At 36.7% G+C, this 26,329-nt stretch overlaps 2 protein-coding genes across 2 annotated transcripts; both read left to right on the top strand.

Moving 5' to 3' along the window:
• The first annotated feature begins 2,895 nt into the window (after positions 1–2,895).
• Positions 2,896–4,570, top strand: LOC125201223 (large ribosomal subunit protein eL31-like). Its single transcript, XM_048099249.2, has 2 exons — positions 2,896–3,053; positions 4,178–4,570. The coding sequence occupies exons 1-2, from the start codon at positions 2,974–2,976 to the stop codon at positions 4,455–4,457; spliced, it is 360 nt and encodes a 119-aa protein (XP_047955206.2). The 5' UTR covers positions 2,896–2,973; the 3' UTR covers positions 4,458–4,570.
• Positions 4,571–12,106: 7,536 nt separating this feature from the next.
• Positions 12,107–13,839, top strand: LOC125201222 (large ribosomal subunit protein eL31-like). Its single transcript, XM_048099247.2, has 2 exons — positions 12,107–12,265; positions 13,427–13,839. Exons 1-2 carry the CDS (start codon positions 12,180–12,182, stop codon positions 13,704–13,706), a joined length of 366 nt encoding a protein of 121 aa, XP_047955204.1. The 5' UTR covers positions 12,107–12,179; the 3' UTR covers positions 13,707–13,839.
• The last annotated feature ends 12,490 nt before the right edge of the window (positions 13,840–26,329 follow it).

A 26,329-nucleotide genomic window follows, 5' to 3' on the forward strand; every position in this document is an offset into this window, starting at 1 on the left:
GTGGAGGGCCGCAACTGACCCCACAAAGAAGAGGTTTCTTCACTCAATGCTCGAGAACATGCAGGTGGATTTGGATGCCACGAGGGCACTGATGGGGGGCTCAGACGCGGGCTCAGATGCCACCAATGTGGAGGTCCCGGGTGGCAGCGGCGAGGACGGCGACGGCGATGAGGAGTAGAGAGGAGGGGGGGGGGGAGGGGGGGCTCGTGTGTGGAAGCCCAGTCTTTTTTAGCATTTTTCGGTATATGTCTCGTAAATTTAATTCCGTAATTTATCGTAAATTTAATTGCGTAAATGTAATTGTTTTTTAATTATTTTTATTGCGGCTAGCATGTGGCTGGCCTTAGGCTAGCCTATTTGAGTAAAATGATGATATGGCAGGTAGAATTTTAGTGCTGATGACGTGACAGAGAGAGAGAGTGTCTAGCCTAAAGCCACTGGAGATGCTCTTAAAATAGAGAAAAAAAAATATGAATATTTTAATAGGAGTGAGAAAAAGTTGTTGGGTGTATTAATTGAAGATAGAAAGTTTCCAAAATAGGAAATGTGTTATTTTAGTTGGGACAAACTAAAAAGAAAAATGTGTCATCTTAAGCGGGACGGAGAGAGTAAAATTTTAAATGACACGTGCATCTTGATGGCTACCAGTCTACCACCAAGTCTACAACATGTAAATTTGTTAACTTGTTGATTGACAAATCATTTTCACAATCCTTAGAGAACAGTGTTTAAAAGAGGTAGCCAACTAGTAGTCCAAAAATTGCCATTACATACTTACATTAATCTTCACGTTGGATGACAAATTCAACATAGTATCGGGATGACAAATTCAACTTTGCGAAAAATGGTTGAGATCATTGCTATTGAAGATGAAGAAGTTGGGAGTGGACGCCCTGTAACCATATCATTCATTCTCATTGAATATGACATTGTCTTGCAATTCTATATATTTTTATTTGATGCTTGTAATTGGTAAAATTACAAGTAGATAAGATCCCGATTGCTCATTTTTAGGTGGTATTAGAACCCTCTTTTGCCTTGTGTGATTCCTAAGTGTGATATTATCAGGAAATCTCTCTTCAAAGCTGGAAAGCACATTGCTCCCAAGATTGCTATGTTTCTTCAAAGATTCGTCGATATAAATCTACTTGCAAGAGTTATCATTATTTTTGCTACGACATCTTGGTCTGTGGAGGTACATTCGTATTTCGGTACATTTCTATCATCCAATTTTTTCACTTTCATTCTTCACTTTCGTTTTTGTTCTAGTTTCAGTTCTGGTTTCATATGAACGGGTTGATCCTCTTCAAAAAAACTAAAAGAGACGTCATCTTATCGATCCTACCCATCTAATTTTTTTTTAAAAAAACTTAATGAAACATCATCTCCATCATGATAATAAGAGGGGCAATGTTGGGTTACAAACCCATCCGACTTCAGCATGAGGTAAGAGTTCCAGCAGTGTCAACATGTCATACGACTCAGAACCAAAGCTACTAACTATGGATTGGTGTTTAGCACTCCGCTTATTCTTTTTGTTTATTCTTAGTTTGCTTCTAACAATACCTTCTTGCTCGTTGCATTACGTTACAGGCACTTTTCACTCAACTTATGTTTCCTGACATGAATAGAAAACTAAAAGGACTAAGGTGCAACTCTTCACCAATTACATTATGGAAGCATACCATGCATTTTTGTATCACATGTTTTTGCTTTTCCTCAATTCCTCTTCTCAACCGCTGTCGGGTGTCCATGGCCTTATCCACACTACTTTTACGGGCAATGTAACTGGCTTGTTAGTCATGCTAACTTTTTTACTTGTCGAAATCGAGTGAGATATATATTAGGTTGTCAAATTGGAAAAACAAATTCATTTTGGATCTTAAAAATCTTAAAACATGCTTCTAGTTTTAGGAGAACTATGTTATGTATATTAGTATATGCCTTGGTTGAGTAAGGGAAGTACGTAGCTTGACCATATTAGTATCTTCCAATAGCATGTTTTATCTTTATCATATCTTCAATTTTCTTCTCCCAGATGCGCAGATTCTGGAAAGCTTTCGCTTGGCATTTGGCCAGAGCTCGACTAGCTTACTGGGTATTGAAAACTGGTTGCCTATGGATGTGTAATCTAGTGACTTCATATTTGATGTCCCAATGTGTAGATTTGTTTGTAAGTTCGTACGGCTGGTATGATTATTTACGAAGCTACATTCATTTTGTGATCTCTATTTGCTTCTAGGACTACTGAAGTTGGTGGTATAAACAGAGATCTTTAAAACCATTGCTTGCTCTCACTAAGGCATCATGGTTTTTAACTATAAAAACTAAAATGGAGTTGCCTATTTGTCAAGCTTGACAAAGAGATTGTGATTCATTATCTATCAGCTTTGTCAAGAATAAAGAAATTGCAATCATTATCCTCAGTATGAATGGATAAATTAATTATCAAACACTATAATTATTCCACAGATTATACAAAATCAGCACCAATAAGCATATTACAAAGTCACATATTCAACATCCCCAAGCTATTTCTATTATCCAGATAAGATGATGAAACGAACTACTCCAGGAGTAACATTTTTCCATTTTGGTCCGTCTGCTAATAGAAGTCCCGGTTCATAATTACCATAAATGGTAAAGAGACCTCACATTACACCAACTCATTCTACTCACATACTCTATCATTTAAAATCAATATAAATAAGTGAGACTCATATTCAACTAATTTTTTTTTCACCCACTTTTTTCAACATTTATTAAAACCCGTGCCGGAGATGAATGAGACTCCTATTCGCTAACAGATGGAGTACTTATCTTTGGGAGGAGCCGAACAAAATAGCCAACAAAGTAGGCTTTATTACCCATAGGCCCACAATAATAACAATAAAATCTTTAATAAAAACTCATAGCTAGGGTTTACTATTTTCCTTTGCAGAACGAAGCGATTAACTTGGAGCAGCAGCAACCATGGTGGAGAACAAACCAAGGAAGGAAGAGGTTATCTCCAGAGAGTACACCATCAATCTGCACAAACGTCTCCACGGATGGTATAAAGCACTTCTCCACTAGGCTCTCCGTATCTAGGCGTTTACTTGCTTAATTGCTGCTATTTTATCAAAATTTTAATACTTTAATTGCGATCCAGTAAACAGTTGGTTCTCGTTTATAATGGTTTATTTTCTCAGCGTTTAGCGTCTAATTATTGCTCAGTTCTGTAGACATTAAATTTTAGTAAGTTTTTTCTATTCTGGATGGCATTGAGTTTCTTTGTGGTTCAAAACCATTAATTGAAAGTATGATAGTGCAGCAGAAGCACATGAATTTAGAGAATATGAGGATCAGGTTATTGCTTGGTAAATATTCAATTCAATTGTTTTAAGTAATTTGTCTTTCAAAGATTCAATGGATGCTTCTTGGCTGACTGCGGAATATACTCGTGCAACTGAATACTAGCCCTGCATCTGCTTGGACTGTATAATTGTTTTCATTAGTTTTTGCTGAGCTATATTTACTACTTATGGACCTGCTATAATTTCCAATGAGAAGATTATTTATTGTATTGAAATACTAGATTAGTGGAAGCATAAAGTGTCCAGTTGTATGTATTCTTGTTTACTTACAAACATAGACATAAACATGAACAAACACAAATACTTGGTACTGCATTGCTGGCCTATAAAAGTTAATTTTCACATACTAGTATATTTTACATAGATTGTTTTATGAAACTATGCAGTCATCAACTTATTGTGCTTTGAAAAGAACAGTGCTTGTTATATGCTTATAGCATGTAATTCCATCTTTGTAAAATTGAATTGCGCCATTAAACTATGTCAGTCATTAACTTATTGCGCTATGACAAAACAGTGTTTTCTATATATAAAGCATGTAGTTCCATCTTTGTAAAATAGAACTGAACTAAGTCCTACTGAGCCATGAAACTATGCCAGTTATTAACTTATTGCGCCATGAAAAAACAGTTTGTGCTATGTATACACCATGCGGTTCCATCTTTGTAAAATTGAATTGAACTTTAGTCCTATTGTTCAATTTGTTGCAAGTATCTAGCATAGCTATGAGGAGTACTTTATTTATGACTACAATGCTATATTTATGCTAGCTTTGTTGTTCGCTTAGTATGAAGTTGATTGACTTGTTGAATTGTACTCAGTACCTTCAAGAAGAAGGCACCAAATGCTATCAAGGAAATCAAGAAGTTTGCCCAGAAGGCAATGGGAACAAATGATGTAAGGGTTGATGTCAAGTTGAACAAGCACATATGGAGCCGTGGAATCCGGAGCGTGCCAAGAAGGATCCGCGTTCGCATTGCACGCAAGAGAAATGACGATGAAGATGCCAAGGAAGAGCTCTACTCGTTGGTCACTGTTGCAGAAATTCCAGAGGGAGGATTGAAGGGATTGGGAACCCAAGTTATTGAAGAGGAAGAGTGAAAATTGAAATTTTCTTTTCATTGGTTTTTATTAACTTCAGTTTTGCACACTGTGTTGTAAATTCAGAACAAGGGATATTATGCAATTAGATAATGGATTTTCTGTCTTTTTCATGTATTTTGTTCTCATATTTGGATTTTGGAATTTGGATATATTCATTTCTTACAGATTGAATGGTTATCGTTTTTCTGGAATTAATAGATAATAGTACTCCCTCCGTCCGCGATTAGGAGTCCTAGTCAATTTTGCGCACCCTTTTTATAAAAATTATAAAAAATAGTTAAAGTGGAGAAATGGTAAAGTAAGAGAGAGAATAATGTTGACAAGAGTCTTCTCAACATTATTTTCTTTTTTACTTTACCATTTCTCCACTTTAACTATTTTTTATCATTTTTATAAAATAGGTGTGCAAAAGTGACCAGGACTCCTAATCGCGGACGGAGGGAGTATTAATTAATAATGAAAACGTGCTCACTCATCATTACGACATTTGAGCGTTTTAATGTAAATTAGAAGGAAAACTACAAAAATAAGTTTTACACGACTATGTAGACATATTCAATGCAGATGGGAGCAGCAGTACTCCTTTCGATTCATAGTAATAGAGTCATTTTGTCATTTTAGTACGTTCCATAGGAATAGAGTCATTTCCATTTTCAGTAAAAGTCAACACATTTTTTCACACTTACTTTACTCTCTCTTACTTTTTCCCTCTTTATCTTTCTACCTTTTTCATTTTACACTTTATTCTATCTTTATTTAACTCACTTAACACAATTTTTCTTAATCTCCGTACCGAAAAGAAACGTATCCATTACTATGGAACGGACGGAATATATGCTAACCAACTAAGAAATTAGAGCTTTATTATTACAATTCATGAACACATATTTGAACTAACTTAAACCTCTAACTATTAATTAGAGAAGCCTAGAAAAGACTAAGCTCAATTTTAAGTGCATTAGAATAATAAATTCTTCCCGTTCATCACAGTTAACCCCAATTAGGTTGGCTTACCCAATGATGCGCGTATGATAGGTTCCTCGTGACTGAAGTAGTGGCGGATCCAGGATCCTAAAACGAAAGGGACGAAATAGAATATATCGGAAGCTATCGGAGGGGGCGAGAATGGTAGCGGATCTCCGGGAGGGGCGGTCGCCCCCTCCTGCCCCCTGGATCTGCCACTGCTGCGAAGCTGCACCCCATTAGAACAAAGAAGTCGAGCCAGCTGCGGATGTAGAATAAATTAGTGGTGGGGGCTCTACTATATATAAACTCCTTTAGGGCATGTTCAGTTTGTCGGTTATAGCAAGAAATTAGTTCAATTCTAAGCATTTCAGCTGTTTAGTTTACAACAATTATTTCTTGCAAGGCCCTAGAAATTAACAAGGCCCGCACTGTTCTCTTTAGAAAACCTCAAAAACAATTCTTCCAAAATAGGTGGTTTTCAATTCTGGGCCACTTGCTTGCACCAAGAAATAGAAGCATAGTTACTGATTTACCCTCCAAACTACTCCTCTCCTCGTCCCTCAAACTCCTCCACATCTTGGCAGTAGTTTCTCACGGCGGCAGCGGCGGGACGGGAAATCCGATGACGGAAGATGCATACCGGTACAAAGCCGATAGTTTCTGATACCGCGGCGGCGTATTTCTCTGAAAGTACGGGGCAGCCGCTTCGAAACAAAACACCGGAGAAGGCGGCTGCGAGATTGCCCACTTATTACAACGGAAACAAAGCGGCTCTAATCTTCGATTCCGGTGAACGTCAGGGCCAGTGCGAGGCAGCGGGCTCCCTTCAATTTCCGTTTCCCCCATCTGTGCAGAGAAGCACCCGCGGCGGCGGTGGATCGTACGGTGCTACAGAGGAGGAGGTTACTTGTTTTTTTTCGCTTGGGGAAATTGTGTTTCTGGGTGGGGTTGAAATCGGAAGAGACGCATTACATATGAAAAATTTCACCAAAACACAAACCCCCTTCTTCAATTCAACAAAAAGGGAAGCCACGATTCCTTCCAATTTCAAAACTTTCTCCCTCTTTATTGATAATTGATAATTGAAATTCAACAGCTATGTTTCTTGAAATTATGAAGTGCGTGTATATATTGTATCTATACATGGAAATGGGGATTTAGTGTGTGTGAGAGGTGAAGAAGAAGAAGAGATACAATGAGAAGAAGAAAGGAGCGTAGAGTGCGAGGAGTTCATTGTGAGATGAATATGAGAGCAGAGGCGACCAGCCGCCTTCAGAGGTTGAGTCCCAAGGGTGTCTCCGGTGGCGTCCCTCCCACTAGCCCTTCCCATGCCACGTCAGCATTAGCCCTTCCCATTCCACTGCCACATCACTAGCCTTTGCCACTGCTCTAGGACTTCCCGCAATAAAATTAATAAATTCACAATTAAAATTAAAATTTACGGAATTAAAATTTCGATACGAGCCGTATTTATAGAGTTTTTTTTTTTTTTTAAAAAAAAGTCGGTGGGACGTCCTACCCACGCCACAGTGGCGCCGGTCAGGTAGGACGTCGACGGGAGGGGTGAGGCCATCGCAGAGGCACATGGGACGGGCGTGGGCGCCCTTCCCGCCCACTATGGCGCCCGTCAGATCGCCCGTCCCCGACGGGCGAGTGGGAAGGGCGCCGGTGAAGATACCCTAATGCAGGAATTGAGTTGGGATGTCAATAATGATGATGAGGAGGAAGATAATGGTGAAGGCAGGTGTTGAAGTATGTGGAAACTGCCCACTGCTCCATGGACCAATTCCTGATCGTGATTATTGATTCATCTTCAATAGCTGGTTTAGAGATGAGTTGAAGGAGGGTGAGGTTAAAGTGGGCAATTTGTTAAAATAGTAGGGATAAAACAGTCTTTTACGTTGTCAACAGTGATGTGTGAACAGTAATTCGGGTCCTAATCTAGCACCGAAATCTTGAATACTAAACACAGACTTTGCTCACTCTATCTCAGCTCAACAGTAGCTCAAATCTTGACGTGCCTATATCTTGTGAATAGTGAAACAAGCAAGGTGAACACGCCCTTAAACATAGACTAATTTGAAATAACACGAATTTTAATAAATTATTGTTAAAGTAAGAGAAATAAAAAAGGCAAAAATGATTGGATTTTGTTAATGGATAATGAGACCACATTGTTAGTTAGAAAAAAAGTTACTACACTTATCTAAAATTGGTCTAAATTTAAGGGACGTCCCAAAATAATAAAATAAGTTTATTTTTAAGAGACAAATGAGGATAGTATTATACTACTACTAGTCTACTACTACTATATGAGAAATAATATACTCTTAGTATCATTTGTTAGAGTATCTCCAATGGTCGGCTAGAGACAGGTTAGCCGATTTTTCGCGCTGGCCGATCGGCTAGCCGAACCATTGGAGGCGGCCAGCGCGAAATCGGCGAGCGGACCAGCGTGGGCTGGCCGATCGCTCGGCGCTGGCCGATGCGCTGGCCGATCGGCTAGCCACCATTGTGGCGGCCCGATCGGCCAGCGGTGATTTTTGTTTTTTTTTTAAAAAAAAAAAACCTATATAAACGCGATTTTCGTTTCATTTTCATTTGCACCACTTGTTTTAACGAGTTTTCTCTCTCTCTAACTTTCTGTACAAGAGCATCATCGAGCGATGAGTAACGTGGATGGTAGAGGTGGTAGTGGTGGGGATGCTGAGGAGTACGAACGGAGGATGAACGAGGTTATGAATGCCTACATGAACCGCGAGATGGAGCGGTACATGCGTATGGTGGAACAGCAGGCGATACCTCGCCCTCCACGGGTTATCCACCGCCGAGCAGTGATTGATCGGGATCACGCCGCTGCACATCAGCGGCTGGACGACGACTACTTTTCAGAGAACCCGCGGTTTCCCGCCAACATGTTCCGGCGGCGTTTTAGAATGCGCAGGGAGTTGTTTATGCGCATCATTGGCGCATTAGAGCGTCGATATCTGTGTATCCGCTTTAGGCACGATGCGGCTGGCAGACCCGGCCACACCCCTATTCAAAAGTACACGGCGGCAATCAGGCAGTTGGCCTACGGAGGCACGGCAGACATGTGGGATGAGTACCTCCACATCGGTGAGTCGACGACCTTGGAATGTCTGGAGGATTTCTGTGGGGGCGTGATAAACGTTTTCGGTGAGCAGTACCTTCGAAGCCCTACTCCCGAAGATTGTCAGAATTTGATGCAGATGCACGGGGAGAAGCATGGGTTCCCCGGGATGTTAGGCAACATAGATTGTATGCATTGGGAGTGGAAGAACTGTCCGACTGGCTGGAAGGGGGCCTACACGACCGGCTACAAGTCAAAGAATCCCACGATAATCCTCGAGGCCGTAGCTGATTACCGGCTGTGGATCTGGCATGCGTATTTTGGGGTAGCCGGGTCGAACAACGACCTCAACGTCCTGAACTCGTCTCCCCTCTTCAACGAGAAGTGCCAGGGCGTCGGTCCAGCCGTCTCATTTGTGGCCAACGACAACCGGCATGATATGGGCTACTACTTGGCGGATGGGATATACCCTCGATGGCCGGTCTTTATGAAGACGATCAGGCAAACAAGTGATGAAAGGAAGGCCTACTTTGCGGAACGACAGGAGTCGGCGCGCAAGGACGTGGAGCGCGCATTTGGTGTGCTCCAGTCTCGATGGGCGGCAATTAAGGGTCCAACGCGTTTGTGGGATGTCGGATGCGTTTCCCAGATAATGTACGCCTGCATTATCCTGCACAACATGATCGTCGAAGACGAAGGCGTACAACTGACTAGTTGGGCCAATGACGATGAAGCCGGTCCAAGCCACGGAACGGCCACCCTTGGCGTACGACGTGGGGTACCTCTCGATGAAGCCGGCCGCCTCAAGGAATTTGCCGACATGCGCCAAGTGGATGCTCATATTTCAACTCCAAAAGGATATAATTGAAGAGTTGTGGGCACGGAGGATTGCACGGCGATAATTTTTTTTCTTTATTATGTCACTTTTTAAATGTAATTTTTTTTACCTATGTACCTTTTTTAAATGCAATTAATGAATTTTCCCTTATATGTCTCGTAAATTTAATTCCGTAATTTAATCGTAATTTTAATTCCGTAAATGTAGTATGTTTTGAATTATTTTTATTGCGGCTGGCCTATGGCTGGCCTAAATCTGATGTGGCAGGTGGATTTTTAGTGCTGCTGACATGGCATGGGGAGAAACTGCTGGCCGATTTCTGGCCGAAGTACCATTGGAGATGCTCTTAGCACCATACTCGTTTAGCAAACATTATTTCAGCACTATTACATCAAAGTTTAAAGACGTGTGGTGATATTTTAAAATAATATGAGCCAGAAAAGAAATTATGGCAAACTTTAGTAACATAAAATGCAGTTCTCACGTTTTATAATTCACTAGTATCACCCACGTGCGATGCACGGCCCATTTTCTTTAATTTAAACTTATTTTATACAATAAAATGATTTTATAAATTCATAAAAATATCATTGTATGAAATCTGAAATCATAAATACATAAAATAAAAAATAATTATTAAAAAATATAAAATCAAACAAAGGAAAAAAAAATAGCACATACCGAATGAGAAACAATATTATTATTTCAAGTTCTAAAATCACAAATTTATACAATAGCAATTTATTGTACCAATAAAAAGTCATATAACCAAATAAGTTTATAAACTAAAAATTGCACACAAATCACATATCATTTAAATCACTTTTAGATCTATACTACAAAAGATCAATCACAAACACATGTCAATAAAAATAATGTATAAATATATATTAGAAGATAGCCAAATCGATCAAAATCATCAACAAAAATACATCAAAATAGCATGGAATATACAATCGATATCAATATGCATGCATTTAGCCGGAAAAAAAAAAACTAACTGGTTGCATACCCTAATAGTATACCCCGCATCGCTTACTTCCCGTGTAGCTGCCAAATATTCAAAATATCGATTCCAAGGCCCATTACTATCTTTCCCACCATGTCTCAAACCTATTATTTAGTACTTATTGAATTTACCTTTTATTACTTCCACAATAATAAATGATATCGAAATATGATACACTACTATAGTATAAATGTGTGTATATATGTTTATTCTAGCACTGTTGTATAAATGATATCGAAATATGATACACTACTATAGTACTACAAAGAAAAATAGAAACTTTTATAATATAAATTGCTATATGTTATTTACCGTGTATGGTTAGCCGAACAGAGGACGGGCTAACCGATTTTTTTTTTATTTTTCTATTGCACATTGTGTGAAGATATTGTAGACCTTGCAGATGATCACATTAGCCAGCAAAAATGAAGGAAACATCGCTGTGAACCTGAATTAACCATGCCACGATTGAATCATGGAAATGCAAAGGGAGAAACCAAAAATTCTTATGAAACCGCAATACCTGCTCATCAGTAATTCTACGCAGAGGCGAACCACCTCCAATGAGAGCATACCCTTCCTTGCTCTTGGGAGCTCTCAACGTTGAAATCAGCCGTGCCATGGGACGTTGAAGGAACCCGAACAACCTTGGAAGACGAATAATGTCCTGCAAGATGGCATAAAAAAATATATCAACCATCAAATAATAAAACCAAATAACATTAATTTATTTTACGATTTTTTTCGGAAATCATTGTCCTCTTAAATGTTTGAATTGTATATGACATATTAAATCTAAATCATAGTTATTAAACGTCCATGAAGTTAATAGGTTAGTGGGTAAATGATAATGAATGTCATCTGCTTAAAATTTATATCTTGTACTTTTTATTTTATATTCGTTAATTAATGCGATTTATTTGCTTAAAATTTATATCTTCTGCTTTTTATTTTATAATCGTTAATTAATGCGATTTATTTGCTTAAATTTTAGCTAAAAAACGTTTAATATGCTTACATTGATTAGAATTCAATTTTAAAATTAACTTAAATTCAAAATATTTATTCATTCTTAAAAAGTAATTTTTCATATTATAATAATATTACTATTACTTATTTCGGAGTCTTCTTCTCTAGAAAGTTGTGCGGCCATTTTTGTTTCTTTTTTTTCTTTGCAGATTTTTTATTTTCAACTTCAATTCATCCCCTCTTTATCGCAGAATTTCTGAGGATTTTGTCTTTAACAATAACTAGATTTATTATAAAAATACTAACTCTTCCTTTAAAAATATAAATTATTAGTTCATTCCTTATAATTGGCAATTTTATATTTATAGTAAATCTTTTTCATTCTAATAATATGAATTTTTTTATACACTAACAACATTTTAATAATTTTTTCTTCTTTTTCTACTTCACTGATCATGCATTAAAATTGTCAAGTTTAAAATAATTACTATATTTTTATGAGATGAATGTAATTTTAAACTTTCATACTTAAAAAACAAATCACATACTTCAAACTTAAAAAAAAATTAACGTTACTCACATAATTTAAAGGCTTGAAAATAAAAACAGCGAAAAATATAAATATTTTATTTATGGGAATTAAAACTTGAACAGTAGAGTGAAATCATTGAATAATCAAGCATTAGTTAGCAAATACAGATTTATTATCCCTGGTCGAATAAAAAGCCCACAAAGCCCATCAAGCCCATACGCAATAAAATGGAGTATATAAATGATAAATCTCGCTAGGGTTTTGTTTTCTTTGCAGACAAAAAGAAAGAGGCGATTAACCTTGAAGCTGCAACAATGGTGGAGAAGGTGAACAAGCCAAGGAAAGAGGAGGTTGTCTCCAGAGAATACACCATCAATTTGCACAAACGTCTCCACGGATGGTATAAAACGCTTCCCTCTATGAGATACGCACTATGCTCTCCGTATCTGGGCTATTTGCTACATTTTTCAATGATCTTTTCAATCTCTAGATGTTTGTCGCTTAATTGCTGCTATTTTATCAGATTCTCAATAGTATTTATTTGCGATCAAATATGTCTGAAAATGATAGATGAAATGTTGCTGTTTCGATAGAGATTAATTTCTGCTTGAGTTTCGTATGCCTTTTCTAATCTGGATGGTGGTTCAAAATCAGTAATTCAAAGTATAGAAGTGCAGCAGAATCACATGAATTAAGAGAATATTAGAGTGAATTATAATTCATTTTATTTTAAGTAATTGTCTTTCTAATGAAAACTGATCATTAGTTATGGTAGATTTACTTTTTTGCTACCTGGTGAATATACTTGTTCAACTAAATACTAGCCCTGCATCTGCTTGTACTGCATAATTGTTTTTATTAGTTTTTGTTGAACTATATTTAGAGTTATATGCATGTGATAGTAGTATTTAACACTATAGTGAATATATCTTATTCTATGAAAAAACAGTCCTTGCTACATAGCATGCTGTTCCATCTTTGTAAAACTGGATTGAAATTTAGTCTTGTTGTTCAATGTGTTATATTGATTTTAGCATAGCTATGATGTTATAATCGATGTTGGTTCAAAGTCAGTAAGTCAAAGTATAGAAGCAGGAGAAGCACATGGATTAAGAGAATCATCAGTAATTTATTTATTTTAGTAATTGTTTTTTTAAATGAAAACTGATCACTAAATACTTTTTCAACTAAATACTAGCCCTGCATCTGTACTGTATAGTTGTTTTTATTAGTTTTTGTTACTCTATATTTAGAGTTATATGCAGGTGAGAGTATTTATTAGTACAACACTATAGTGAATTTAGGCTTGTTCTATCAAAAAACGGTCCTTGCTATATCGCATGCTGTTCTATCTTTGCAAAATTGGATTGAACTTCACTTATTGTTCAGTGTGTTATATTTACTTTAGCATTAGCTGTGATGTTATAATTGATCATATATTTACATACTGAAAATATGAGAATACAATGCTATAGTTAAACTGCTATATGTTGTTCGCTTGTTTTGAATTTAGTTGGTCTGATGGATTGTACTAATGACTGTCTTATTGAATTGTACTCAGTACCTTCAAGAAGAAGGCACCGAATGCCATCAAGGAGATCCGGAAGTTTGCCCAGAAGGCAATGGGAACAAATGATGTAAGGGTTGATGTCAAGTTGAACAAGCACATATGGAGCCGTGGAATCCGGAGTGTGCCAAGAAGGATCCGTGTTCGCATTGCACGCAAGAGAAATGACGACGAAGATGCCAAGGAAGAGCTCTACTCATTGGTCACTGTTGCAGAAATTCCAGAAGGTGGGTTGAAGGGATTGGGAACCCAAGTCATTGATGAAGAAGAGTGAAAATTCAAATTTTCTTTTGATAAGTCTTTGATTTACTAAAGTTATGCAGTTGGAAACTCATTTGTATTTTGGAATTTGGTATTCATTTCATAATACTAGTAACTGCCATTTTAATAGAACAAAATTCCTACTAGTAACTTGCAAAACTTGCAAATAAGTTTAATCTTGATTACGACTTTCAAGTGGTTTTTTGCTAATTTTTAGATGTAAAACTCATTTTGTTTTCCAAAAAAAAGTCCACACCACCGTTTTTCACTAGTAGTGTACTTAGGGTCGTTTGATACTACCTTTTACTACGGATTCACACTAGTCTCTGGTCAAACACAAATGTCTGATACAAAAAATGTGTTTCTCGCGGCCCGTGTAAATACATGCTTCCCAAAAAAGCCCGACACTTTTATCATGAATATCCCGATTATATTATCAGCATTCAGGCCAGGTATTTAAATCTGCATCAATTATCGTGTCAAGATTATATGAATAATTGACTTTATTGCCCTCAATTTCATTCTTCCCAAGCTGATTTGCCCTACCATAATTTCTCTTTCTTGCTCAAACACACAGCTTGTGCGCAGTGAATGAAAACAAGTTAATATCTCGTTCAATTTTTTTCTATCCTCATTCAACAATCTCGCGGATGTTGTTTTTAGGGCTGAACTAATTGCAGATTTCACTCAATTCGTGAAATTTTCAAGTTTGAATTATCTTCCCCCGCTTAGCAACTCTTCGATTATGCTTGCTAGAATCCTTTGACACATACGATGAGTTAACCATATCTTCCCCTATGCCATGTGTCTATTACAGTCATTTGATTTGTGTTGATGAATGTTTCCCTAAATTAATATGTGGTTTATTTTTTTAATTTTTTCAAATCTGTTCATCATCGCAGCAGAGTGTTTATTTGGTGATTTCACGAAGATAGGATTATAATCTTTTGGGATATGTTTGATTTAATTGAATCAGTTAAAACCACTATGCACGATTTTAATTTGAATTATTTGCTAAATGATGCAAATTGTATCCAGATTGGTTTAATTGATTTAGTTTTAGATTTTTGAGTTTTTCGGTTGGTTGAATTGAACTAGTTTGCCAATTTATTGGTATTTGGTTGGTTTAATTGAACTAGATTTCATCCCTGCATCAGCATGTGTTGGGTTAATTGAAGAAGAGTGAGGTGTGGTTTATGCAATTGCAGTTTATTTGTTTTGTTTTTAAATTTCGTGTTGGGTTGGTTTATGGTTTAATTGACGTAGATTTTTCTTGGTGGAAAATGCTTGTGATTACTCACTTAGATTCAATTCTATCAATGCAGAAAGAATTTGAATAGTAGATTCTGATATAGCCATAGTGATGGAGCATGCCGATGGACTGGGAGCTTCGCTGTGATAATCGTTGATATTATTCGCCTACATCAATTGCGCATTACGTGTTGCTTTCATACATATGGCATGTTGGAAGTGTCAACTGGGATTTCGTGAAACTTACCGTCTCTCCGACCTCAACCACGTTCAGCAAGATCTTCCAAGAAGCAGGCTTGAGCGGGAACTAGAGTAAAAAAAAGCGGCAATGCAAATGAGGAGAAAACCCAATTTATATTTTAGGTCAATATGAGAGCAAATAAGGTAGAAGCAAATTAGATTGAGGTTAAATATGTAAAGTAACAAGTCAGTAGTACAATGTCTTGTCTCAGACGGTGCTCTATCAAACATATGTGAATGAAACCAGGTAAAGGTTGTTTCTTGATCAAAGTCAGGAGGAGCTTGATTATAATCTTAAATATTTTCTTGAGAATATATACATGGTAAAAGTATCAAATATATGATAAAATCTTTCACTATTGATTTACATTCGTGTCTATCAATTTATTCCATATTTGAAAATGGACTCTAAGCAATTAGAGTTTTATTGTGTTTTTAGTAACAATTCACAAACACATATTTGAGCTAACTTAAACCTCCAATCTGAAGAATTGTCTTTTACTAGTATTTAGCCTCATATATACTTGAACTAACGTAATACTATAATTTAGGGTTTAGAATAGAAGCATTAAGTATTTGACTGAACTATAATTTACTGCTTAAAAGAGAAGCATTAAGTATAATTTACCGGAAAGGATCTCATGCTCCACTCCTCATCCACCTCTCACAATCAAATAAAATAATATTATAACTATGAGCAATTTTAATAAGTGTAGATGGATTATTTTATTTGATTGTGAGAAGTGGATGAGGAGTGGAGCAGGAGATCCTCTCCGATAATTTACTGCTTAAAGAAGAAGCATTAAGTATATGACTGAACTAACTTAAACCTACAATTTATAGTCCAAGCTGAACTTAAGTGCATTAGAATAATAGAGTTCTTTCAAAACATCGTTAATAACTGTGTTGGATTATTTAATCCAATTAATTTTCTATTTGCATTATTTAGAAACTGAATTCACATGTATAAAATGAGAAATAATACCTATATATCAAGTTCTAAAATCTAAACTCACAAATGTATATTACTATACTAATAAAAACTCATATGATCAATTAAGTTTCGATTCTAAAAGTTGAACATATTAATAAAAACAATTTCGATTTGTACTAAAAAAAGATCGATCAGAAACACACGTTGATTACAATTTAATGTTGAATGAAAGAAAAATGGAGCAATTATTGATGTATGTGTTAGGTGCATGATTAACGTTTACTAAATTACATGTGTTAATTTACTGCTCCCTCCGTCCCCCGAAGATGACCCACTTTCCTTTTTCGTCCGTCCCAATTAAGATGACCCCTTTATTATTTAGGAAATATTTAAAATACTCAATAATCATTTCCCTCTCTTACTTTATTCATCTCTCCTACTTTTAAACACCCAACAACTTTTTCTTTCACTTACTTTTTTGCATCTCTCCTACTTTTAAACATCAAAAACCTTTAATCTCTCTTACTTTATTCATCTCTCATACTTTTAAACACTCAACAACTTTCTCTCTCCCTTTTTAAACACTTTGAAATTAATATGCATAAAATCTCGTGCCGTCTCAAGAAGGGGTCATCTTCATTGGGACGGAGGGAGTACTATTTAATAAATTTATTAGTAGAGATAATTTTTTGTTTTGGATATATATCTCTTGTGTTTATTAAATATAAATACGGCTCACTATATTCTATGTTTTTTTAATTTTCAAAACATCTATACAATATATAAAAGGGGAGTTTTGGGAATATTCACATGATTGTCATTATGAAATTTTTGTAATATTAATGATTTTTTTTTATCAGTAATATGTTGATACTTCACGGAATCATGGGAGCAGTTCTGGATTAGTGGAATGGTGGATGTCATAGATGGAACTACTTCTAATCCACTTAAACTTGAGGTCACTCCAATAAATCTATAATTGAAATGCTATGTGCAGAACAGGTTTTGCTTTAGAAAAACCCGGTAAAAATTCCTTTTTTGATCTGCGCGTGTGTGTTTTGAGCTTTAAAATCATATTTTCTGTTGAAATTGCAGTTTAACTATTGAGATTAGGGATTTAATAGGATGCATGTTTTCAAGGTAGTTTGAATTGTGGTAAATTGAACATATGTTATCAGTGAAAGGAAATGAGCTAGAATTAGATTAATATGGATTAAGTAATTATTGTTGGGCTATCTATCTATACATATATAAAAGCCGAGTTTTAGGCTTCGTATTGAATATATATATAAGTTTTGGGTGCCGTTACAATTAATTTAAATTTGAAATCCTATACGGCAGTTTCATATGTATAAATGTAATCCACTGTGGAGTAATTAATTTTTTCAAGCGGTTAAACATTTATAGGGTTATTATATAGCAGGATTAATTTTCATGCGTTTAGAGCATTCAGTCAAAATATTAATTTTGATTAGTTTAATAACATTAAATGCACACATGACTAAAACGCATGATTGGAAATTTTTGTAGTAGTAATTGAAAAGTTCCTGATTATTGGGTTTAATGTGTGATAATGTTTTGAAACCATCACTAATGTTACGTCACAATCATGTAGATCAATTCCCCACGTCAAATTACATGTAACAACATGCAAAGAAATTAAGAAAATAATTAAAAGAAATCTCTTGTGGGAATAATGGCGTGAGTAGTGGAAGGTATTCATGGGAGTCTTTTTTCACTTCGAGTAACCTTCGTTGTCTTAATTTTGTGGTTTGTAGTGTGTTAATTTCAATGACCTTCCATGTCCTTATTTTGTGGCTATAAAAGGCATGGAGTTGTAGATGTATTACACATCAACAAAAGCATTCTGTTATTTCTCAATCTCTCTACATTTTAGTGTGTATTTCAGAATCATTGTATTCCATTGTTTTTGGAGCTCAATCAATTTCGTCCGTGCCTAGCGGATTTGAGGTACTTCTATATGCTAAGAGAGTTTATCTTTGAAACAATACGTCAATTCGAGAGCACTAGCCACGATATAATTTGTCTTGCAGAAAGAGGATTTCTCGACTCGACTAATCATAGTTTGGTTTATTTTATTATTTTCATTGTGATTTCTATTCTACGCATTTATTATACTAGTTTTTTTCTTCGATTGTAATAGTTAGAATGTCGCCTGTATAATTTTATCTCAAATGTGATTCTTATTGTGGGACAGAATAAAATGCCAAAATGTGACCTTCATTGTGGAAAAGAGAGAGTATTATTTATTACAGTAAATAATGTAATAAATAATAGTATTTAATTATTTATGTGAATGGTGTTTTATACTAATTATTTTTTTTTTTTTATAATTTGACCTTTCAGAAATTGATATATATTCTTTAATTTAATTTAAGGTTTATTATCAAAAACAATGTTAGCGTATCGTAATATTTGTGAATTTGCTTATTTTTTCATTATTTTGTATATATATCTTGAGTGAGATAGAGGAAGTAGTATATTTGATGTTTTGATTCTTTCTTTTCATTATTCAGTTATGAAAAATGTTTGGGTCGTGCATTGCACGTGGATGGATACTAGTAATTATAATAGTCCATAAGTCCAACAATCATGGAACCCTAGTGACTCTTCATCTATATAATGGTTATTTATTCTCCGTTGTGGGGCATGAGAAATAGCGTATTATTAGAGAGAAAATACGTAAAGCTTTGTAGAGAGAATTCATAGCATTCTTCAACAATTGTACCGGGATAGTTCCTGCATCGGATTGGATTGCACGTGGACCTCGATAGTAGTGGATTCAACTTGCAGGATTCAATCGTAGAAGAAAACAACACAAGTAAGATTTAATTCCGTTGTGTTTTACATGCTCTACTTGCATATGATTATGAATCTAGATCTGTTATTCTTGTATGCAATTTTCGTTGCGCTCATTAGATGAATACAAGAATTCCCAACAATAAAAAAGGAGGGGCTGCCTGATATGGGTATGTATCACCGTTATCTTTTTTCCTTGAATGCCAACAACCTCTGGTGTGTGGCCTAATACAAAGAAATGGTTTTTCCATGTAGTCGTGTGGAATCCGTGGGAGAAGAAGTCGAAAGCAATGGCAGATTTTGGCGACGAACAATATATGTAGATGCTATGTGTGAATGCACCAGCAATAGAGAAGAACATCACCCTGAAACCAGGAGAGGAGTGGACGGGTAGAGTCGAGCTTGCAGCTGTGCCTTCAAGATTCTGCTGCGATGAACTTGAACCTCATCTCGACTACTTTTGATGTTCGACTTGTGATTGTTCGTTCCTTCGTTTACTCAATTTTGTTTCAAGTGAATTATGTGTGGTGTAGAGGTATTTGAGCCGTCGGGGTCGTGTCCTTCGTTCTTGAGTATAACCCGTGATTGATCTCATGATTTGCAGGGAATGGTAATGCAGCAAAGAGAGAAATCATGGTTTGCATCTTCCCTTAGATCAAGAGTGCAGTATGTTGCTTGAACCTAAATCCTTTTCTTCAGTGCTCAAGTCAACAAGCTCTTTTGCATGAAGAGGTTGAGCAAAACCGGTTTGAAGCACTTTCTTCTTTTTACTAACTTTTTGAAGCCCCATCACTTGAAATGACAGTCGATCAGTAATTGACTTGAAAGGTTTAGTCTGATCTTTATGCTCATAGCTTTCATTTTCTTTCATGCTCGAGGGAAATGTTGAATCAATCCCTGCTCTCATACCCTCATTGATGTCTACCTTTATATATGAAGTCTATGTTGGACTTTGGCAATGGATCCCATTTAATTTTGTGTTCTCTCCCTGTCGCACCTTCGTTTTCATGTTCTTGATCCTTTTTTTCTTTTGATCATCACCTGCAAAGATGAGATCTGCATTGGCACCTACGAAGCCAAGATCAGTAATTGACTCGAAAGTTTTAGTGATGCATGTCTGATCTCTCTGCTCACAGCCTTCATTTTCTTTCACATTCGATGGTAATGTTGAATCATTCCCCTGTCTTGTGCCCTCATTGATTTCTACCTTCGTATGTTCATCGTAAGTTGTTGTAGCAAGTCCATGTTGCTCTTTCTCGGCAATGACTTGTGTTCTCTTTCTCTGTCTTTGTCTCACCTTCGTTTTCTTGTACTTGATCTTTTTTTCTCTTTCTCTTGATCTTTTTGCTCAGAACATCCATTTTCTTTCACACATTGATCATAAGATGTGTTAGCAAGTCTATGTCGGTCTTTCTCGGTCATTAATTCCATAATGTTTTTCTTTCTCGGTCTCTTCCTCTTCTGCTTATTCTTGATCATCTTTTCCTCTTGATCTTTATGCTCATCATACCAGTCTCCCTCTTTGGATCCTTTCATTGGAGCAGTTGATGCATTTTGCCTGCTCCTATTTGACCCCCATCAGGTTCACACACATTCTTATGATTATATATGTGATTAAGTGGAGTGAGTGGGAGATTTTACTATTCAAATTTGGTTTAAACGGTTGATTAAAATTCCAAATAAAAATATTTTTTGTCCTTTCATCAATTACATGTGGGGTGAATTGTTCGATTGTGTACTTTCATGGTGTGGAGAATGCTCGAATAACTCAACTCTTGGAAAACAGAGGGAAAAGCTTTTAAATACATGTTTAAATCCTGACCCTTGATTTGTTTTAGTTGATGGATTGCATTGTAGCCGTTGGATCAACTATTAGTTGATGAATCTGTTTTGCCCCTTTTCTTTTCTAATTAGGGCTCGGTTCTAAAACAGAGAGATATTCTTCAGTTGTAAATTCTCATCTTGTTCAATAAAAATTCTCTCGAGAGTTTCTCCATTCTTCTTGATTTTCTCGCAATTCGATCTAAATTCTAACAATTGGCGCCGTCTGTGGGAAGCACGGGCAATCGGATTTTGTTGCGTTCTGGAATCGAACTTGCTGGCGGATATGGCTTCAAGATTCGAAGCTGAGAGGTTCACCGGGAAAAATGACTTCGGTCTATGGCAGATGAAGATGCGCGCGATGCTCATTCAACAAGGGCTATCGGCGGCGCTTGATGAGGAGGATGAGAAAGCTCCGACGGATCTTAATGAGAAGGCAACTCAAAAACGAGCTGAGGTTATGGCAAAGGCGCACAATGTTGTGATTCTGTGTTTGGCCGACAAGGTTCTAAGGGAGGTCGCGAAGGAAAAGACAGCGGCCGGAATCCTCAAGAAATTAGAGAGCCTGTATCTCACCAAATCCCTCACGAATCGCCTATGTATGAAACAAAGGCTATACTCATATAAATTCTTGGAAGATAGGAGTGTAACGGAGCAACTGGAGGATTTCAACAAGGCTATCGATGATCTTGAAAACATCGATGTTACCATAAGCGATGAAGATAAGGCCATACTTCTACTCAACGCCTTGCCCATATCTTATGATCACCTCCGTGATGCGATGATATATGGAAGGGGGGGAACCATCACTTTCTTGGAAGTACAGTCTGCACTTAGAGCTAAGGAGTTGCAGGCATCTGGTACAAAAGAAGTTGATGCCGCCTTCGAAAGCTTGAATATAAAGGGGTTTAGAGGCAAGAAGGGTTTCAAGAAGAAGAATGAGGGGCCTAAACCTTCTGGAACTGATCAGAAAGAGAGCAGGGTATGCTTTTGGTGTAAAAAGCCCGGGCATCTCAAGAAAGACTGCTTCGGCTGGAAAAAGAAGCAGGCAACTTCAGGTAATCTCAACACAAGCACCTCTGACTGTGTTGAAGAAATCGATGCAGCAGAGGCCTTAAATGTAATGGAGACTATAGATGGTGCCTCTTGGATCATGGATAGCGGTTGTAGCTTCCATATTTGTCCCAATTTGGACTGGTTTGAACAAATTGGAGATGCTTCTGGCACAGTGACTCTTGGCAACAATCAAGTGTGCAATATCAAAGGGATTGGATCTATCAGGTTAAAGATGCAAGATCAAACTATAAAATTGCTCAATGATGTCGGGTACATTCCAGAGGTTAAGAGAAACTTAATATCATTGGGGTCATTGGAGTTAAAGGGTTACAGCTTCTCTTCATCTGGTGGAAAGATGCTGGTTAAAAAGGGGGATAATGTCACTATGTCGGCTCAAAGAAGAGGAAGTCTCTACTACCTCTATGCTTCTGTTGTAAGAGTTCAGAGGGATCAGATTAATCTTGTAAAGCCAGCAAGCATCAAACTGTGGCATCAAAGGCTTGGTCATCCAGCAATAGGAAGCATAAAGGAGCTGGTGAAGAAAGAGATTATCTCTGCTGATGTGACACATGACATTCCACCATGTCAGGACTGCATCAAGGGAAAGGCAAAGAAGCTCCCATACCCCACTGGTAATCACAACTCTTCCTCTCCACTTGATTATATACATAGCGACTTGTGGGGGCCTACATCAGTGAACACTATAGGAGGGGGTAGATATTATATGTCCTTCAGTGATGATTATTCTAGAAAAATATGGGTATATATTTTGAAGGAAAAGTCAGAAGCCTTTGGGAAGTTTAAGGAGTGGTGTACTGAGGTTGAGTTAGAAAAACGATGCAAGGTGAAATGTCTTAGAACAGACAATGGGCTAGAATATCTATCTAAGGAGTTTGATCAGTTCTGTAAGGAGAGAGGTATTAAAAGGCACAGAACAGTCCCTATGAATCCTCAGCAAAATGGAGTGGCAGAGAGGGCAAATAGAACTATTGTTCAAAGAATTAGATGCATGCTTTTCTCTTCAGGGCTGGGAAAAAAGTTTTGGGGGGAAGCAGCCTCTACTGCTGTATACTTACTGAATAAATGTCCATCATCTTCTATTAGTGGTGATACACCGGATTACAGATGGTATGGAAGGCATTCAAGTTACTCTAATTTGAAAACTTGTGGTCGTAAGGCTTTTGCTCATGTGAGGCAAGGGAAGCTGGATCCTAGAGCATTGATGTGTGTGATGCTAGGATATCAAAAGGGGGTCAAAGGTTATAGGCTTTGGTGTATAGAGCCTGGAAATCACAAAGTGATAATTAGCAGAGATGTGATTTTTGTAGAAAGTGACATGCCTTACCTGAATAGAGGAAGTACTTCTGATGGGTTGAGAATTGTTGCCACTGATAGCAATGATTTTGAGGTAGAGTCTGATACAAATGGTGGTTTAAGCCAAGGTCAAGATGCTCATGAAGTTGGGGCTGAGACAGGGGAGTTGGATGTTGATAGAGATGTTGACTCAGAAACTGATTCAAGTCAGCAAGGTGATGCATCTGAGGATCTGAGAATCTGGCAGTTGACCAGAGATAGAGCCAAGAGAACATCAAAAAATCCCAACAGATTATCTGACTCTGAGATGGTATTCTATGCTTTGAATATTGCAGAACAACTTGAGCTTGAGGAGCCACTGACTTATAAAGAAGCTATGGCTAGCAAGGAACGGGATAAATGGCTGATAGCAATGAATGAATGAAGAGATAGATTCATTAATGAAAAATAAAACTTGGAATTTGGTAGAAAAGGTGGAAGGCAGGAAGCTGATATCTTGTAAATGGATCTTCAAGAGAAAATTGGAGGCAGATGGTTCTATTAGATTTAAAGCTAGGCTTGTTGCAAGAGGTTTCAGTCAAGAGTATGGGATAGACTACAATGAAGTCTTCTCACCTGTAGTCAAGCATAGCTCCATCAGGATGTTGCTGTCAGTTGTAGCCAAAAACAATTTGGAGCTTGAACAAATGGATGTGAAAACAACTTTCCTAAATGGGGAGCTAGAGGAGTCCATATTCATGGTTCAGCCTGAAAGATTTGTTGCACCAGGGGAAGAGATGAAAGTGTGCAAGCTGAATAAGAGTCTTTATGGTCTCAAACAGGCTAGTAGACAATGGCACATGAAGTTCAATTCACATATGGTGGCCTGTGGTTTCACTAGATCTAAATATGATTCTTGTGTCTATCTTAAGAAAAGAGGTGGAGTACCAGTGGCATATCTACTATTATACGTAGATGATATGCTCATTGCAGGTTCTTGTAAGAAAGAGGTGGAGCAAGTAAAGGAGGATTTGAGATCAGCATTTGACATGAAGGATCTTGGACCTGCAAAGAAAATTCTTGGCATGAATATTGTCAGAAACAGAAAGCTTGGATACATATGGCTGGGGCAGACTGATTACATTGTGAGAATGCTGAAAAGGTTTAAGATTGATACTATGAAAGAAGCAGCTACTCCTTTAGCTCAACATTTTAGATTATCAGTTGATCAGAAGCCACAAAGTGAGAAAGAAAGGAAAGAAATGGAGCTTATCCCATATGCCAACATTATAGGCAGTGTAATGTATGCCATGATCTGTACCAGACCTGACATTGCTCAGGCTGTGAGCTTAACTAGTAGATTTATGTCTGATCATGGAAGGGAGCACTGGTCAGCCCTCAAATGGCTGCTGAGATATCTGAAAGGATCAGCAAATTTGGAAATTATGTATGGTGGAAACAATGGCTGGAATGGGGATGCTCTGATGGGTTTTTCTGATTCGGATTTTGCAGGCAATGTGGATAATAGGGAGTCCCAGTCAGGTTATGTATTTACCATGTTTGGATCAGCTATCAGCTGGAAGTCCAACCTCCAGAATGTTGTTGCATTATCAACAACCGAGGCTGAGTACCTTGCATTGACAGCATCAATTAAAGAGAGTTTCTGGATAAAGGTTTTAGCTGCAGAGCTTGGAGTTGTCCAGAAATCTATACCTATTGGTTGCGACAATAACAGCGCGATTTGCCTTGCAAAGCACCTGGTCTTCCATGAACGAAGCAAGCATATAGATGTGCGCTTGCATTTTATTAGAGAGAAGATAGAGGAAGGTGAAGTTGAGGTATTCAAGGTGGATACTGCTGTCAAGCCAACTGATATGTTGACTAAAGCATTGCCAAGGGAGAAGATTGGTTTGTGCAGGAGATTGATTCTTTTGCAGGAGAAGGTTGGAGTTGTTTGAGCAAGGTGGAGATTTGTGGAGAATGCTCAAATAACTCAACTCTTGGAAAACAGAGGGAAAAGATTTTAAATACATGTTTAAATCCCGACCCTTGATTTGTTTTAGTTGATGGATTGCTTTGTAGCCTTTGGATCAACTATTAGTTGATGAATCTGTTTTGCCCCTTTTCTTTTCTAATTAGGGCTCGGTTCTAAAACAGAGAGATATTCTTCAGTTGTAAATTCTCATCTTGTTCAATAAAAATTCTCTCGAGAGTTTCTCCATTCTTCTTGATTTTCTCTGGGTCTCATCTTATGTTTTGCTCTATGCATGAATGTTTTAATACATATTGATTATTGATTTTGTGTATTGCAAATTGATTTTGTTCCTTATTTTATTGTAGTTTTAGGTGAGGCGGATGGCTTTAAAGATGACAAACGAGTTATTTAATCAATGCGTTATGTTGGAGAGTGACAGAATTGTGAAGAATTGAAGGTTTAAGTTTAAAATAATGAGATTGATTTTAATTTTAAAGTTAATATAGTGTATAAAGAAGTTTTTAAAATAATGAGTAATTATCCATTGTGTTTAATTCTTTATTGTGATAGATTTTTATCTTCTGTTCATAATTTCAAGCTCAAAATTAATCCTCATAAACCTGACTTTTAAATGTTTCTTTTGCAATTGGTTTCGTTGATTTTTGACTTACGAGTCAATTCGAATGATTTTCCAAAGTTAGTGCTTTCTGCCATGATTAGTAACTGAAAATTGTAAAACATGATTCTGTTGATTTTTTTTGGACGACAAATTTTGGCCACTTCAATCGTTTAGGGGTGAAAAAGATGAGTTACTCTTTTCCAGGCTTATTTTTAATTTCTACTGATCATTTTTTTTCTTTTACTTCATGATTTAATATTTAAACATTATAGTATGTGATTTGTTTCAAATTTATTATGTTTCAATGTTGATTTGTATAGATCTTTGATTATCATATAACTAAAATTGTTACTCATAATGTTTATTGTTAATATTCATTTTAATTTTATTTAATTAATTTAAAATTGAATATTAATTAATTTTTAAAAATACATTATCTGTGCATAGCACAGGCGTGATAAAAGTTAGTTTTTAAAATTTTCAAAACATATATGATAAAAGTTAGTATAAATTTATTATATCAATGTTGAGATTTATAATCTTAACTATTTTCAGCATGTGCTTAATTTTAGTATTTTCAACAAAAGAAATTTTTTATTTGTGATTATACTTATTATATGTTCAATT

Source organism: Salvia hispanica, chromosome 2 (genome assembly GCF_029641045.1).
Source record: "Salvia hispanica isolate PSC_SH4W2 chromosome 2, Shi_PSC_v1, whole genome shotgun sequence".
In the NCBI taxonomy this organism is placed as follows: Eukaryota; Viridiplantae; Streptophyta; class Magnoliopsida; order Lamiales; family Lamiaceae; genus Salvia; species Salvia hispanica.

Bases quoted from the DNA above. Each gene is read 5' to 3' on its own strand.
- LOC125201222 (XM_048099247.2), top strand. From the start codon at position 12,180: ATGGTGGAGAAGGTGAACAAGCCAAGGAAAGAGGAGGTTGTCTCCAGA. The intron at 12,266-13,426 runs GTATAAAACGCT...AATTGTACTCAG, and splicing joins CACAAACGTCTCCACGGATG to TACCTTCAAGAAGAAGGCAC.
- LOC125201223 (XM_048099249.2), top strand. From the start codon at position 2,974: ATGGTGGAGAACAAACCAAGGAAGGAAGAGGTTATCTCCAGAGAGTAC. The intron at 3,054-4,177 runs GTATAAAGCACT...AATTGTACTCAG, and splicing joins CACAAACGTCTCCACGGATG to TACCTTCAAGAAGAAGGCAC.